This window comes from Oxyura jamaicensis, chromosome 5 (genome assembly GCF_011077185.1).
Source record: "Oxyura jamaicensis isolate SHBP4307 breed ruddy duck chromosome 5, BPBGC_Ojam_1.0, whole genome shotgun sequence".
Classification (NCBI taxonomy): Eukaryota; Metazoa; Chordata; class Aves; order Anseriformes; family Anatidae; genus Oxyura; species Oxyura jamaicensis.
The window spans coordinates 2,258,315-2,274,769 of record NC_048897.1 but is presented as its reverse complement, the minus strand read 5'-3'; the positions used below and the strand labels follow the sequence as shown (position 1 = coordinate 2,274,769).

Here is a 16,455-nt window from a genome sequence, read left to right as displayed (position 1 = left end):
TATTTTGCTTTGTGGTTACTGGGTTACATGAGGAGTTGCTTTTACACAGAGATATATCTAATCAGTAAACAGTTGCAAACCAGCCCATGGAGTAACTGCTCTGAATTGCATGCTCGCACTGCTTTGACATTATTATGTTTATTTTTTCCCTTCATGTTTGTTACCTCCAAAATTGCTAAAATGGCCCCTTCACTGAGGTCTAGCGGCGTGCAAAGTTCAACATTTTACATATATTTTTCAGCTACATCAATATTTTGAAATTTATGAAAAATAACTAAACTGGTATTTTTGCTGCTTTAATGTCTGAGCTGAAGAAAACTTACACAAAACTGACAAGCTGTTCCCTAAGCAGAGGAAGTGATATAGTTTATGGGTTTATCCATTTATGCCTTATGTCCCCTATACCTCTAACTTCCTAGCATAATAACCCTCTCGCTTAGGACAGCCTCACTGCAATGCTCCCCAGGAAGGGACATTCTTTGCCCTCCTTCCCTAAGTAGGCCTAACTGACATATCCTCAGTTCCCTGGGCCAGAGAAAGCACATGCTGCAACTAATCCAGGGCTTCACTTACCTTCACTGATCATTCAGCTGTTGCCAAACAAAATACATGAAGACAAAGTCTTCCCTGACTTTTCCTCAGTGGGGACACTGAGCTTTCTGTACACCGCCCTGTCATCAGTTTTCACAAAGCTGTAATATACTAATCTTAAGAGATTTCTAGCCCGCTGCCAGATTTAGCTGAAATAAACCAAGTAATTCAAAAGTTATTTCAGTGGCTGATTGACAGACAAATCATGCAGTGGTACAAACTTCCGTCTCCTAAAAAGGTAAGGCTAACAAAAAATTCTAATACCTTTCCATCAACACTAAATTTTAGCCAGAGAGCAAAACCAGAGGATTTTAATTCAAGAGAATTTTTAAAACAAGTGAAGTAAATTTGTAGCTCTTCTTAAGCAGTTACGAGTTATTAAGCAACTCTTAATACCTTAAAAGCTTCTTAAGAGTACTCAAAACTGAGCATCTTTCAAAAAAAAAGCAAAGCACAAAGAACATTTAATTGTCTCTATTTTGAAAAAGTTTTAGTTACTGACCATTTTTATTTAGGGCCTTTTGCCTCGGTAGATATGATTGCAACCTTCAAATTACAAAGAGGATATAGTAGTAAATACAGAAATACCGGACTTGCTATGAAACCACGAGGCACTGAACACAAGCAGGAAGAATACTATCTAGCCAAAGAGTAGCTTAGCCTTCTATTATTTACAGTTTTTGTGCAACCTGTCAAAATCGTCTGGCTTCTGTGGTCACTACTTTGTCACTTAAAACTGAGTTTCTATTAAATATTTTGCCAAGGTATCATGAGCTAGACTCTATTTGCAAATCTATTCAAATCTTTAGATAAAAATGTACAGAGAAAGACATGTGCAGCATTATTATTAATCAACGTATTTTTCTGTTGAGTGCATTAGAAAGGTGGGATGTTCTGCTGAAAAGAGGGGAACCAACACATTCTTGTTTCAAAATCAGCTACATGGGTTCATGATTGAAGGGGTATTACATGCCACTAGTGGGTAAGAGTCACAGTATTACTCAGCAATATCCTTGTCTATCATGTATGTGTAAATATAAACACCTAAAAGCACACAAATTTGTTATTCCCTTACAGTAAACTCCCCGGGGATACTTTGGTGTGCTATTTACCAACTCTGTCACTCACTGTTCTCTCTCATGTTACCTATTACACACTGCAGAAATCCAATCCTCTGTGATGTGTATTAGGAACATGCTTTCTATCTGTTTATGCTTTTCACAGCCTATAAATATAAGACTATATGAAAACCAACACTGTGAACACTTGCAATCTTTCATTGCCACTCACAGCACCTCAGAAAGACCTATAATGAAAGCATCTGATCAACCACACCAGAGCAACAGCAGTTGCATAGCTTGATTTATAGGCAATACATTTCTTACAATAAAATAATGAAAAAGGAGACTTTGTAATGTTATCATTTCTCATGACCATTTTTACCAAGAAATTTAGTGCCAGATCCTCTGTTCACCTTATAATATCAATCAAGAACTACTTGATCTTGTAATCAGTCTGAGAAATTGCCAAGTATTTATCAAATTCAAAATTTAAACAAACAAAAACCCTCTCTTCCATATGGTTATACCATTGTAAGGAGACTTTCTACTTTGAAAGCTTTCTCCTAGTCAATGTTTTTAAAAAGATTCCTCATATCATTTTAAAGTATACACATATGCTGAACCTAAAATAAATCACTTGTCAGTCTCATCAATAATCAGAAATGGTTAGGAAAACAAACAGACATTTCCTTTTCCTTGTTCAAGAATATACTATAGCTTCCAGCTGAAGAAGAGAAGCCACCTCTTTCCCTAATAGGTTTTTGTAAGAGTGTTTGAAGAGATGAGTCAAGGGTGAAGGTACACCAGAACAGGACACAACAACCTTATACCTAATATTTCAGAGCTAAAGGTCAGATGGAAATACAATTACTGACAGAAAACAGCAAGAAAATCAGTTACCAAATGGCAAAAATGGAAGATGAAAAACCATTCAAGGTTTATTATTAACCCCGATGCAAAAGGAATCGTGATTCATTTTGTGATATAGCATCAGATGATTCAGACTCCAGAGAAGAGAGTGTCCATTAAGGAACAGCATTTTTTAGGTGGTTTAGAATCCCTTTAAGTGCAATTTTGGACAGATCTTAGTTTGTTTTTTATTTGTTTGGTACATATAAAAGAAGGGTGTTTTTTTCTAATACTACTGAAAAATGAAATGATGTTGCAAAGACTTTCTGAGCAAGAAGTAGACAAGCCTAGGACAAAGGGGCAGCAGCAAAACACAAGGATTTATTTTTATTCTGCCTACATTTGAGTACCTGACCCAAGAGCCCAAGTATCCTAAACTCCCTTGCTAGCCTCAGGAAAAAGACCCAGTCTTACAGAGTATGTTCCAAACACCCAGTGAACTGAAGAGATTTCTAAAGGTGCTTTCTCTTCCTGTTTTCTAGAGATAGTGACAAATACATGTCCTAACCTCAGTTCCAGGGCAGCCTAAGCTGATCCAACTGCTTGCTTTGATGGTCTCGCTTTCCCTCCCCATCCATTTGAGCTACTTCTGGCATTTGTAGCCCTGTGCTGCACCACTTCACCATGCCAATCTGGCAAAAACTTTTAAAAATATTCTATATATATATAAAAAAACAAAGTATTTTAATATATATTAATAAAAACATATATTTTCTCCTAGATAAATACAGTTAATAAATACAGTATGCCCCATTTCAGTTTTATTGGGATTCTTGTTGTGGAAACATACTACAGAAGTAGCACTCAAAACTTTTGAAGAACTGGCTACTATCTACCAGTTTTCCCAGAAGTGGCTGACTGACAGTGCTGCAAACCACAGATAGCTGTCTGATTACACAACACCATCTTTCATAGGTATGGCAACACTGGCTGGCTGTACTGACAGTCACAAAAAGAATTTTGCTATGCAGGAGCTATTATTCAGTAAGTTTTACACCCCAAGACTTCAAAATTATAGCAATGTTTTGAAAGATATTGAAAATGCCAGGGGATAAAGAATCAAATGTTTTACAGGAGAGTAAGGAAAGGAACAAACAACTAATTAACTCCTCAAATATGATGCCTGGGAAAGAATACAAAGACCAGCACAAGCATTTTTTTTTTTCTGGGTGTGCTCTCAGTATGATTTCAGTCTCCTCTCTAAAAACATGGCATCCTCGGGTCATTGTGTCACTAAATCCCACAGATGAGAGCAGATATTTGTATGTAAGAAAACAGAAACTAGAAAGTGTTTAGAGACTCTACTGTGTCAGCTTTGCATATTAAGTTAGGCTTCCTAAACTTACAGAGCACTAAAAAACAGAAAAGTGAAAAATGTCAACTTTTATAGTCTAAAAATATCCTTTTTTCTCTTCAGGGGAAACCTAGGCCCAAAATAATTTGGACAAAAGATGGTCAAAGTCTAGACGCCAAAGATGTGGGCATTCGGAACAGCAACACGGACACAATCCTTTTCATCAGAAAGGCAGAGCTTCATCACTCAGGAGCATATGAAGTCACTCTTCAAATAGAAAACATGACCGATAAAGTTGCAATAACAATACAAATCATAGGTAAGCACATGACATCATCAGAATTAAGCATATCATACAAAACAGTTGCCATGCTGATGCAATCCAAAGAGCCGTCTACCTCTGGGCCCCTTCTCTGACAATGGTTGATAGCAGGTGGCTGTGAAAAAGCTCAGAAGAAGGCTAGCATGTCACTCGATTTTCCTATATTTTTGCAGCTTGGAATGATCTGTGTCCTAGAGACTTCCTGCCTGAGGGAGGATTATCTCCAAGAGCTCTTCAGGGAAATTTTCTTACATGATTCTAGCCAGTCAGCTTTTGAACCTGTGCCTAGTTTCAGAATCCAAATATGCTTTTGTAAGGAATTGCACAACTTAAGTGCATGTACAGCTAGCTACCTGGTTTGGTTCAGTTCGAGTCTCTCTTCTGAAAATCTCATTTGACATCCACACACTTGTATGAGAAAGACCACAAATAATCATTTATTCACCTTTTCCATGCTACTCATTTGCGTTGCATAAGCAACCCTTTAAAACAAAAAAACTGTTGTGTAGCTGCATCTGTAGGTAAGTTAGCAGAAAGAATACTTGTAAAGCTAGCCAGATACTGGGGAGGGTTATAACAGTAGGACAACTTGACAGTAATTAACAAATAGCTAAAGTCATAACCTCCATCTATTATTACATTATAATACACTTTCTCAGGGCTTGCAGAGCTTTGCTTGCTGCAGTTACCAGTTTTCATACCCCCACAGATATTCATACATAGTATCCAAAATTCTTAACTTCAAATAGGCATAATTGATTTCTGCAAAATGAAGATACGCATCTAGAAATAGATCAAGTTTTTTTTTATAAGTGTGATTCAAGATAAGATCAGATACATTTCCACATTTTCATAAGCAATGTGGTTCATTTGACAATGCGGGTTACCATTCCCTCCTTCAGAAACAGGGAAGAAAGAAGGCTCCACTAGAAGTTGGTAGTGGTTAAGCAACACAGAAGGCAGCAACTTTTTCTCTGACAGATCAGTGTAAACTAAAGAAAGGAAGAGGACAATAAATGGAACGAGAGCAATGCATTCTATGTTCCTTATTTCATTCCACGCAGTGTTCTAGTTGGCTTCAATAGTTAGCAGTTTGGAGGAAGACAAAAAGGATTACAGCTAATTATAGTCTTTGATTCCAAAATATGTCAGTGAAAAGAGAATTATGTCATGCTTTGACACAGGAAGTGACAGTTCACCTATTAACAGCCAAAGGCTAGATTATTACTGTTTTACATATCCTTCTTTACGGAATTAAATTAAAAGCAATCTATAATTGCATTCCTTTGATCATTTGTCATTTTTTTGGCTTTGATTAATTTAAAGCTTAGCTACAGGCAGAGGAGACAGTTTTCATTCAGATATCTAGAATTATCCCTAACTGTCCCTCACTTTTTCACAATCCCATCTAAGCCTTATACTCATCTCCCCAGTAGACCCTGCAATTGTGAGCAACAATTTAGCACACCAAAAAGGAGAACTAACATCTCCAAATTAAAACAGACTGCCTAAACAAAATTGGTATAAATGTGAATTGTCCTAAAAAGAAAGGAAAAAATAAAATTATTATAGTATTATTATATTTATTTCCACATATCTTAACAGATGTAGAATTCTGTACTTCTTTGAGTGGTTGCTCTTTTACTAGTTATTAGAAATGTCATGAGCAGGCAAGCTAACAAGCACTGAAACAAAAGGAAAAAGCCAGATGTAGCAGTTTAAGTACTGCTTATGCTATGATTTGTTGTTCATAACTGTGCATACATATTAAAAAGATGGGTCAGAAAATCGATTGGTCTGAACATTTTTTCAGAAAAGGAAGCTGATTTGCATGCTCATTAACAGTGCAAATTGTGAAAGGCTTTGGAAACTCCTCAAAGACTCCAAAGCTGACTCATGTCCTGTCTCTTAGGCAGTCTAGTCAAAATCAGCAGTATCAAGTAACACAGATCCAAAAATCCCACCATGAACTATCCAATTCTACAGAAAAAATTATTCCCTGCCACCAGTGGGATCATTTTGGTCACATTACTTGGGATGAAATCCAAGTAGAAAGGTCTAACAGCATAGCTGATGGAGTTATGGTTTGGTGTCAACCCACACCTAGATTTTTGACTGTCTTCTGTAAAAAATCAGACCAACTGACGAGGCATACTTGTGGCAAAGCGCATACAACAGTTTTTGAGAGAACCTTATGAACTTTTTATACATGTTAAAGAGGTTAGTAGATCCTTCAAAATGGTACAGGTTTTTGTTGCTAGGTTCCCTCCCCATTGGTTTTGAAACCAATCCAATGATAGCAACATGTTAGTCTGCTTGTGATAGATTTCTAAGAGTCAGAGTTTCTTCTTTCAAAATGAGTTATATTCCACACAGAAGACATGTTATTGCAGATTTAATTTCAGTTCAGAAAATATTTTTACGTATGAAACAAGAACTTCAGTACCCGCAGTGGTACTCCATAGCTGTCCTTGTTTATAGGCTGCAGGATTATTATAGCGCGTAGGATTGGAAAAGACCACCTGGTTAATGAGTTGAGTTCTTGTTGCCACCAGAGAACTAGCTTAAATGCATCTGCAGAGAATTTAAACATCATGGACCTCAAACCACTTACAATGGTCCTTCACCAACAGGAATTTACATGTATGAAAAGTTCGCTACTGGGACAATAAGGAGGAATTTGGATTTAATTAAGTAGTTTAAGGGTTAGGAAAATTTTGGATTATAGCCGTGTTATATAAAATTGCATCTCTTTAATAAGTTGTATTAAAGGATATCTGACTAGAACTAGATGCCAGTTTTTATTAGTATCCCATTTCTTTTCTTTGTGCTGCATCCTATCAGTAAACTAGAAACTCTACTGTGCGAAGAAATTAAATATCAACACATTCTCAAAACATTCTAAAACATGACCAGAAGGTTGTCAAGTTTTGTCTTAGGTACAAGCTATTATCCTGGCTTTCACCTCAGCATCAAAATCCTGCCAAGCACATTTCTTCAGGAAGCTTTGTTTCACTTTCCTTGTTAATTTTAAAATACGCATGACAACGATCTAGTATATGGATTTCAGAAAGGTATAGATAGCCACTGATAATCACAGCAAAGAGAGTTCTAACGTATTTCCTTCTGAAAATCTTATATTATGTGCTGCTATTAAACAAGTCTACCAGTCTTATCTGCATGAAACCCCCCAAAAAATGGACAGATATTTTCAGTACAGGACTAGATTCAACATTCTAAACACTTCTCTTTGTTGAAACCACTTCATCCTACTTAGCGTGCCAGCAAGTTGTCTAGAACCCTGTCCCTCTGCAACTTTGGGAAACAGAGGGGACAGTCACAGCATCTGGTGACAGAAATGAGCAGAGGTGAGCATTCTTCTCAATCTGACAGTGTTAGGAGACCTGCTTGCATACTACAGCATTTCCCCAGCTCCACACAGGAATTGCCAGCCACCGGGCATGCATAATATGAACTGTGGCAGTGTTTAGTCTGATAAGACCCCTCAGCTGTCTGTCTCTGGAGAACAAAAACAAATCAGTAGCAATTTTATAAGGAAAAGGATATCTAGGACAATATTCTGCCATTTCTCAACAGGTTCTCTTGTATTGTCAATGCACTGCCTAATCAGTAGTACACAGCAACAGAGCACCTTATTTCAAAAAGAGTATCTGTTTGTTGCCCCAAAATGCTATGATCACCTAAAGCATCAGTTGGTGAAATCTAAGGATTTTAAGGCCTTTCATGTAGCTTTCAGTGATGGCTCAGAAAAGGTAATTTGAAAGCTGGGCAAGATAGAAGGCTTGCAGTTTTGTTTCTCCAAACATACTGTAGACTTGTTATTTTTTAATGCTATCAATTTTCCAATCAAAAGTCACAAATGAATTGTCCAGTCCCAAATGACTGGCCTTCCTTTGTTAAGGGGAACACAGACCCTAGTCTTTTGTTGTTAATTCTCTCATTGAACCTAAATGACTGAGAAATTGCATTTTGGTTAAAAAGCAAGTAATAAAACTGTAGCAAAGAGAGTGATCATGCCCATCCAAACACCACAAACTTATTTTTCATTTTTTATGAAGTTATGTCTCATTCCTATGTCCACAGTGTTGTTTATACATTTCTCAGCATGCTTCAAACCCCCTAAAATACTATTAAGAAGGACAATTGAAAATTTACCTATTTAGCAGGTTACAGTTTCAGCTTCATGTAAATGAAGTGTATTGCTAAGGAACAATTACAGATTGCTCTCCAGATCTATTTTTCCCCTGCATGAAAGGAAATGACAACACTGTCAGCTCTTGAACCAGAAGCAAAGGTTTGTTCATGTCTCCTCTGCAGACAAGCCTGGCCCTCCTCAGAATATAAAGCTTACAGATGTTTGGGGATTTAATGCTGCCCTGGAGTGGACACCCCCACAAGATGATGGCAATGCACAGATCTTGGGCTACACAGTCCAGAAAGCTGACAAAAAGACAATGGTAAGAAATTGCACCAAGTCCGTGAGTTTCTTTGGAGTTTGAACAACTGCTTACTCTGGGAACACAGAGATTTAAGGAAAACTGCTAAATTCATGACCCTTCTTTAGATTGGACGGATAACTCTACTTAGAAGGTAGAATTACACTTTTTGCCTTGAATTATATTTTTGACAAATGCAGGGAGAAACTGAAGGGGAGGGAGAAACTCAGCTGCTGGCAGTCTTGTATGTCAGTCAAAGTGGAAAATGTCTCTTCTCAGGGAAGGCCCCATCAAGTTGTCATGACCTGAGGAGATACCTTGCATCAAGTTCCCCAAATGAGTAGGGTTGAAACGTAAGAAGTTTTCTTCTCAAAATGCAGGTATTCATACAACTACCACATCAGCCAGAAAATAGAAGAAAACAGATGAGCAGGAAGCAACGTAACGTTCATTTCCCAAGCTACTGTTAAATACCTGTCTACCTGTCCTTTCTTTGTAGAAAGAAGGATCTCCCCACAGCACGTCTCACCTCTTCTAGCACCTTTCTAAACAGTGCGGTCTTGTTACAGGAATGGTATACTGTTTTTGATCACTACCGTCGCACAAACTGTGTCGTGTCAGAACTGATAATGGGAAATGAGTATTTTTTTCGAGTCTTCAGTGAAAATTTGTGTGGATTGAGTGAAACTGCTGCAACCACCAAAAATCCCGCCTATATCCAAAAAACAGGTAACATTTATTATTCAAAACAAAGATCATAAATGCTGATTCTATGATTCTATTACTAAATGGAAAATACAGTATTACTAGATGCACTACCAGAAGTATTATCATTACTTAGTAACTAACACGTATGAGGTATTTTGGCATCAATAACCCTTACCAGGTAGGGTTTCTGTACTAACATGAACATCTATTCAAAAATATTTAAACACTCTGTCTTCCTAAACTATATTATTTTAAGAATATAACAAAGCTAGGGGATTATACTTGCATTCTAGGGTTAAAAGTTCAAGATCTCTGTGGTGAAGACTTCCCCTGCAGACATGGTTTTCACATTTTTAACAAAAGCAGAAATCCAATCATTGCCAGAACCTTTTATTTTAACTAAAGCATTAAATGTATTTAAAGGTAACTAAATTTAAAGATTTATTACATCATTAATGGCTGAGCTTTCAAGCTTCCCTGCATCAAACAGGCAAATAAAAAAGGCAACGGGGTGGTACAGAAGTCATCGGAACTGAAAACACAGTTCTTACTATTCTGTTTCTTTGAATTGCAGGCACCACTTACAAGCCACCTTGTTACAAACAACATGACTTCTCTGAACCTCCTAAATTCACTCACCCTTTAGTTAACCGGTCTGTGATTGCAGGATACAACACCACGCTCAGCTGCGCTGTGAGAGGAATCCCCAAGGTACAAAATACATCAACTGTCACCAATATTGTTTCAACAGGCTAAGAAACTGCCTTTGAATTTCATGCCAGTTCAGTGTAGTCAAAGTAACTATATTAAGAAAACGTGAATATCCCTGAATTATTGCCTCATAGACAGTGTTTGTGGGGTTGTGTGAAGAACCAGAACAGGGGAATGATCCACAGGACTATCTTTGTATCTTCTTCTTAGGTTATTTTTCATCTGTTTTCCCTCACCAAGTTCACCAAACACAGTATGCATCTTGCCACAATGTATATTTTGTCCTCTTCAGTCTTTCAAGAAAACAGCAGTTAATGTAACACTGTCCCGTTAACCTAAATAATGCAGAGGACCACCAGTTTTTCTGTTGTATCAATATACCCACATCACGTTTTGAGAGTCTGATGAGTTATTTTGTAAAATTACCTAGGAGGTGTAAAGTGGGGTTTTGTTTTGTTTTTTTGGGGGGGAAGGGAGAAGGGTCTTTTTTGTTGTTTTTTGCTTTTGTTTTGAATCTCAGAAGAATATTTTCTCACTCATATCTGTTGAAGCCTCTGCAGAGAGTACAGAAAGATGTACTTTTTGTTTGTTAAGAGTCAGCAACAAGCAGTAAGAACTGTATGAGCTAGGTGCTAAATTTAGGTTTCTCAAAAACGGGAAATAGACTTTTTGTCTGCAGTGAAGGAATTTACCGTATTATGACATAATCTCATCATAAATCTAAATAACAAAAAATGCAGTACACTTTTCCTTCCCCCTTCTGGTTGCTTATTTCCACCTCTTCTCCCTTCCTCATGCCAGCACAAGCATTTCACAGCTATACACCAAACATGTATGATCACAGCTTGTTCAATTTAACTCAGGGAAGAAAAAATAATAGTAATAAAATCATAATAATAAAAAAGATTAACACAATCATTTGCTCAGTCCACTGGATGAAGAAGGAGCTCCAGATAAAAAATCAAATATAAAAAAGAAGCACAGCCACATAAATAGCTGCAAAATAACAAGAACAGCATAGAAGAAGAAACACGAGCAAGTATGGGCAAAATCCATCTTCTAATAGCTGCCTCAGCTTAGACCAATCATGAAATTACAGTGCTAGTAATGATGTTCCCTCTTTCTTAGCTGACCTGTTTGATTACCTATATGCACTTCATTACATTTGCATAGTTTTAAGTAAGATTCTAAGAAAAACTTTGTATTTTACAGCTGTTCAGTACAGTACTCTGAGGCTTTTAAACATAAGCCTGCTAGCTCTTCCTTCCACATTAGCCCAAAATACAAATAGTCCTCATCCTTCATACCTCATACTCTTGAAGCAGCTTTTCCAGATACATTTCTGTATTTGCATTGCCCAAATTAACCCTAAAAAAAAAAAAAAAAAACAAAAAAAAAAAAAAAAAACACCTTCTGGACCTAACGTAGAACTCAGCAGTAGGACATTTTCACAGACGGTAGCTTATCTTGATAGAGCTTTCCAATCTTGAGCAGATTAAGTATACCTGGATCTGTATGGCACAGTATGACCTGTATGGCATGACAGTCACCACTTCAGCAGATATTTGTGCCCTGTTAGCAGTGCTGAAATAAAAGACATATTCCCAGAAAGACAGAAATGCTATAGAAAAGGATGCAAAAACATTTGATTCAGGGGAAAAAAAAAATGCTAGTATCTTTAAATAAAATTTTGAACGCTAAAATTGCTAAAGGTGTGCTAATTGATTTGGAAAATCTTTTCCCAGTGCAAACCAAGGCATCCCAAATTGGCCACATTCTAACAATTCTGCTCTGGTATTTTATGCAGTTAAATTCTCCTGATGCAAGATACCTGAAGCATTCAAATATATTTTAATACACACAATAAAATAATCCCTGAAGGGATGAATTTGTAGCCAGTGCAGGGTTATAAAAATTGCAATAAGATCGGGTACAGAGCTGCATGTTCTACATGTTATTTGAGAGTTAAAGAAAATACTGAACACTTGAATGAGCAGAATATTGCTCATTCAGAAAATAATTCCTTGAAATTTCCTTGAAAAATAATTAACATTGCCGTGTAATATACAGTCCTCGTAATGCATAGACCTTTTGTGGCTAAATTAAAGATGTTAGACCATAAGTCTTTCATTTTCTGCCTTCTATTTTAATGTTTTTCTTTTGTGTTCTTCAGCCAAAGATATACTGGTACAAAAACAAAGTGGATCTCTCTGGGGACGCCAAATACCGCATGTTCAGTAAACAGGGTGTGTTGACCCTGGAGATCCGGAAACCCACTCCATTTGATGGTGGCTTTTACACCTGTAAAGCTGTTAATGAGTGTGGTGAAGCTGAAATAGAGTGCAAACTGGATGTCAGAGGTAATCAGATGAGCATTATGCACAACACTAATACTGCAGTGAAGAAACAACAATAATGGGCATCTGAAAAAATTCATATTCCCCTTTATCTAACACTTTCTTTATCTCCATCTGCTAACTACACACAAAAGCAAGATTGTATTTTTCATGCTAAGCTGTTACAACTGAATTAGATTACTTGCTAGGTAATACAGAAATTAAGGTAGATAACATGTTTCTGACTTGGTATTGCTAGAGAAGATATTTAGCACTGGAATGGTAAATACCTAAATGCTGCATTGTGAGTAACGTAACACAGGTAATCCTTTGAGCTATATACACTTTGTGCTTGAAAGTTTTTAATTCCTTTCAACGACTTCAAAGTCACTAGCTGTTAGACATATTTAAGAGGTACTATGTGCTACATCACAAACAATTTTCAGGTGGACGTGGATAAGGACAGGAAAAAATGTCCCATGTTTACACCACCATAAAGGATATTGACTAAACGTTTCCAGCAAAGCCTAATCTATCTATTTGTCAATATAAACTTATATGGCACCATTTTAAAGGTTCATCAAAACCAGGAAAAGTTGTGAAAGTGACCTGTAGAACAGACTTTGGCAGAGATCTGTCTTCAGTATAGCAAGCCTGAAGGTATTTCTGCACGGGGTTTGATATTTCACTCAGTGCTATATCAGGGATTAGCACACAGCACACCCTGATATCCTTGCTCCTTTGGGTCCTGGAAGCAAGCAATGCAGCTCTGATGAACTTGGTCTAAGAACTCCGAAAAGCCTACCTAATGTATACGTAGCACCTTCTTAAGGCATGTGCACTACTTTCAGTACAACAGCTACCACAAGTAGTTCTATTCTGTGCAATACTGTACATTGTGGATATGGCTCAAAACCTACTTTTATCATCTTCTGAAGCTTGCTTCAACATTAAATCTCCTTAGTATCAGCACAGATTAAAACAACTATGACAAAGATTCCATTTTTCCCCTTTAGCACCAGGTCTCAATTCAAAATTTGCTTCCTTTACTGTCTGATAACATAATTTTACATATTTTTTCATCTTCCAGTACCTCAGTAAGACTCTGAATCTAAATTCATCTGCAAGCCAAGGTATGACTCAGAATAATTCATCGGGATAAAGGAACAATGGATGTCTGGTTAAATATAATTTTAAACTATCTTTAGTTATTCAAGCTACAGACTTCATGGAATTTTGATAATCTGAGGGGAGGGGGGTGCATGTTCTGATTTCTGTCTGCTTTTAGTAATTATCCTGTGATCACTTCCTTGCAAGACAGTTTGATTTAAAGTCAGTATTTCACAGGTCTCAATCTTCAATACACTGTGCATTGTGTATAAATCCGTAAGAATAACAGAGTATTTTGTTTATTTCTTAACTCATTATAAGCACTCCATATAGAAGGTATGCTATTAATTAATATAGAGCTAAGTAGTATCAATAATTTCTGTGCACTACTTCAATCAAACATAGTTAAAATTACACTGCATCTGTTGTAAGACTTTTTAAAAATGGAAGTGGATTCACGTATTCAACACTAAATCCTTTCTCTCATTCTGTCTCAACATCAGAATGGAATTTGAAGAGAAGAAAAATGAAGGAATTAAAGAAGGATAATTTCAATTATACTAAAGAATCCTGCTCGTCTTAGAAGTCATTTGATACATGTGTATTGGGAGGTAGGGGTGTATTGCACTGTCCTGCTTACTCAGCATATTTTCAGGCGATGTTTCCCTCTTTTCATACATATGTTTTAGCTTCACTGTCCCTGTTTGCATGTGAAGATAGTCAGGGAAAGAATTATAAACATTTCCCCATTACATGCATAAGGTGTCTGAAAAAACAAATACTAAAATTACAAGTGAAGCCAATCCATTCCCAATGTCTGAAACTAGCATAAATTCCCCGCTTTTGCAGTTCTCTCTCCATTTTTTTCCTCAGAATTCTGAGATGCTTCATAAGAAACAAGTAGCTCAGAATAATGAAATACTAATGAATTATCTCTAGTATTGAAACACCTTTCGTTATGTCGATCTCTGCACAACAGAAAGTAACTTTCATTCCTTCTGCTTTTACCACTAGTGCTTGAAGTACCCACTTCCACGCTCTTGAGCAGATTTGTATAGAACCACGTCTGAAACACACCATTTGAAAATCTATGGGTTAGGCTACTGTTGTGCTTTATATAGAGAATAGATTATTCGATAATTACGCACTACTGTTTTTCTAGTTTTTGAAAAGACACCTGTATAGACTTCCAGGTATTTGATGTTTCTGCAAACAATCACAGACATCACAATAATGTACAGAGATAATTCCATACATCAAATGAAACAATTAAAGATGTAGAGGAAGATTATTTACACAAATATATATTTTAAAAGTTTGGAATGAATGCAATGAACTTACTGTCATCAATTATTACTGAAGGCTTTTGAAAGTCTATCTATGTATGGCATATATATCTTCTTGCAGATAATTATGTATAATCAAATAAAAACACTAGCATTTCTGGCTTCTCACCAGAAGTTTTTTTTTTTTTGAGTTTTTTTTTTTGGATCTTCAGTAGTCTCTGTCTGGAAAGTATTTTTTCATGAAATCACAGTACAAGAGAAAGTGGGAAGATTAAATTAATCCAGGAAGCTTTATGCTTTGGAAAAAACAACACAAAGAACAGAAGTAACACTACTCCCCTACCTCCAACATGCCAGTAGAGAAGGTAAAGTGTGTCTGACACAGCATGTTAGTTGCACTACACAAGCAATTATGCCTTCATAATAAAAACAGTTATTTAATTAGATGTGTATTTTGGTTATTTTGTTACGGTATCAGAACAAAGAAAGTTAGTCTACCAAAACCAAAGTTAACTTACACAAGGTCAACATTTTTGTGCTACATGTTGCTATTATTTGACAAATAAATAAAAATGATGGAAAAAAAAAAAAAAGAAGAAGAGTTTACACTGTTTTGTTCTTTCTTCTTCTGAGCAACACTATTATTTTAAAAATAAGGCACATATCACATGTAAAAGTCAGAGATGTGTTCTGTATTACAAATAACTTTATTACCTATTAGCAGAATGTTAAGTGGTCTTAAAGGATCAACCCAGCAACTGTGGGATCTCTCTACTGAAAGGCAGAGTGAATTGCAAGAGCTTAGATTACAAAGGACAGCTTATCCTAAAGAGAATCAGGTGCTAAACCAAATGCATTCTATTATCAGAAAGGTGTTTCACAAAGAGAGCACTTTCATGCTGTAATAGGGTACAAGATTGAAAGAGTACAAAAGTAAATCAAAAGTCACTGTGAAAATGGAATTTTCCACTTGATTTTAAGCTATTCATCATGAGCATAACGCTTTTAGGAAGAGCAGTACTTTCACAAGTGAACATTTATTTCCTCTGTGAGAAGAAGTGTACTGCAAATTTATGCTTTCAAAATGTCATTTTTTCATGAAATTTTGTTTCAATGGTCTTCAAATACAAAATTCTACCACATATATAAACACAAGTCCAAATCTGAAGTTACAAAAGAAGTAGCGCGCTTAAATTAAGTTTTTAAAAATGTTTTCTAAAAATGTGAATCCTACAAAATGAAAATTCAAGCCACTCCTCACACCGTGAAAACTGGAAAAGGGAGAAGCTGTGCATGCAAGATCAGAACATTCTAGCAAAAGTTATAGAAGAATCTTTAGAAACTGGTGGTTGTATATTATTTTTTCCAGCCACTTAACATTGCAGTTTATTTGTTCCATTACTGATCTTTACTACATATTTAATTAATTGATCATTAACTTAATGTTGTTAATAAATACATAAATTATTTTCATCCCAATCTAATTAAAGCTATGTATACCAAGCAGCTTTTCCCAAATGTAGCTGGCTGAGGACAACAGAAGTATTTCAATTTTTCCCCAACAAACCTGGAAGACTACTTGACAAATGATGGTTTTAATTAGTACTTTCTTGTGGGGGATCTCCTCTGCTACAAAATCAGATGGAGTTACAGTCTCTGAATGTAATGGC

At 36.3% G+C, this 16,455-nt stretch overlaps 1 protein-coding gene across 7 annotated transcripts in view; it reads left to right on the top strand.

The window, feature by feature from the left end:
* The window catches only part of MYBPC3 (myosin binding protein C3), a 60,702-nt gene extending 45,789 nt beyond the window's left edge, over positions 1 to 14,913 (top strand). For 6 of the 7 annotated variants that reach the window (XM_035327612.1, XM_035327610.1, XM_035327611.1 and 3 more), the window contains 5 exons: positions 3,979 to 4,174; positions 8,516 to 8,655; positions 9,204 to 9,363; positions 9,917 to 10,053; positions 12,227 to 13,160. In XM_035327612.1, the coding sequence (XP_035183503.1) occupies positions 3,979 to 4,174; positions 8,516 to 8,655; positions 9,204 to 9,363; positions 9,917 to 10,053; positions 12,227 to 12,469 (876 nt within the window). In that variant the 3' untranslated portion in view covers positions 12,470 to 13,160. Of the gene's footprint in view, positions 1 to 3,978; positions 4,175 to 8,515; positions 8,656 to 9,203; positions 9,364 to 9,916; positions 10,054 to 12,226; positions 13,161 to 13,479; positions 13,523 to 13,996 lie in introns of those variants that run through there. The other variant, XM_035327613.1, reaches the window with a different exon arrangement.
* The last annotated feature ends 1,542 nt before the right edge of the window (positions 14,914 to 16,455 follow it).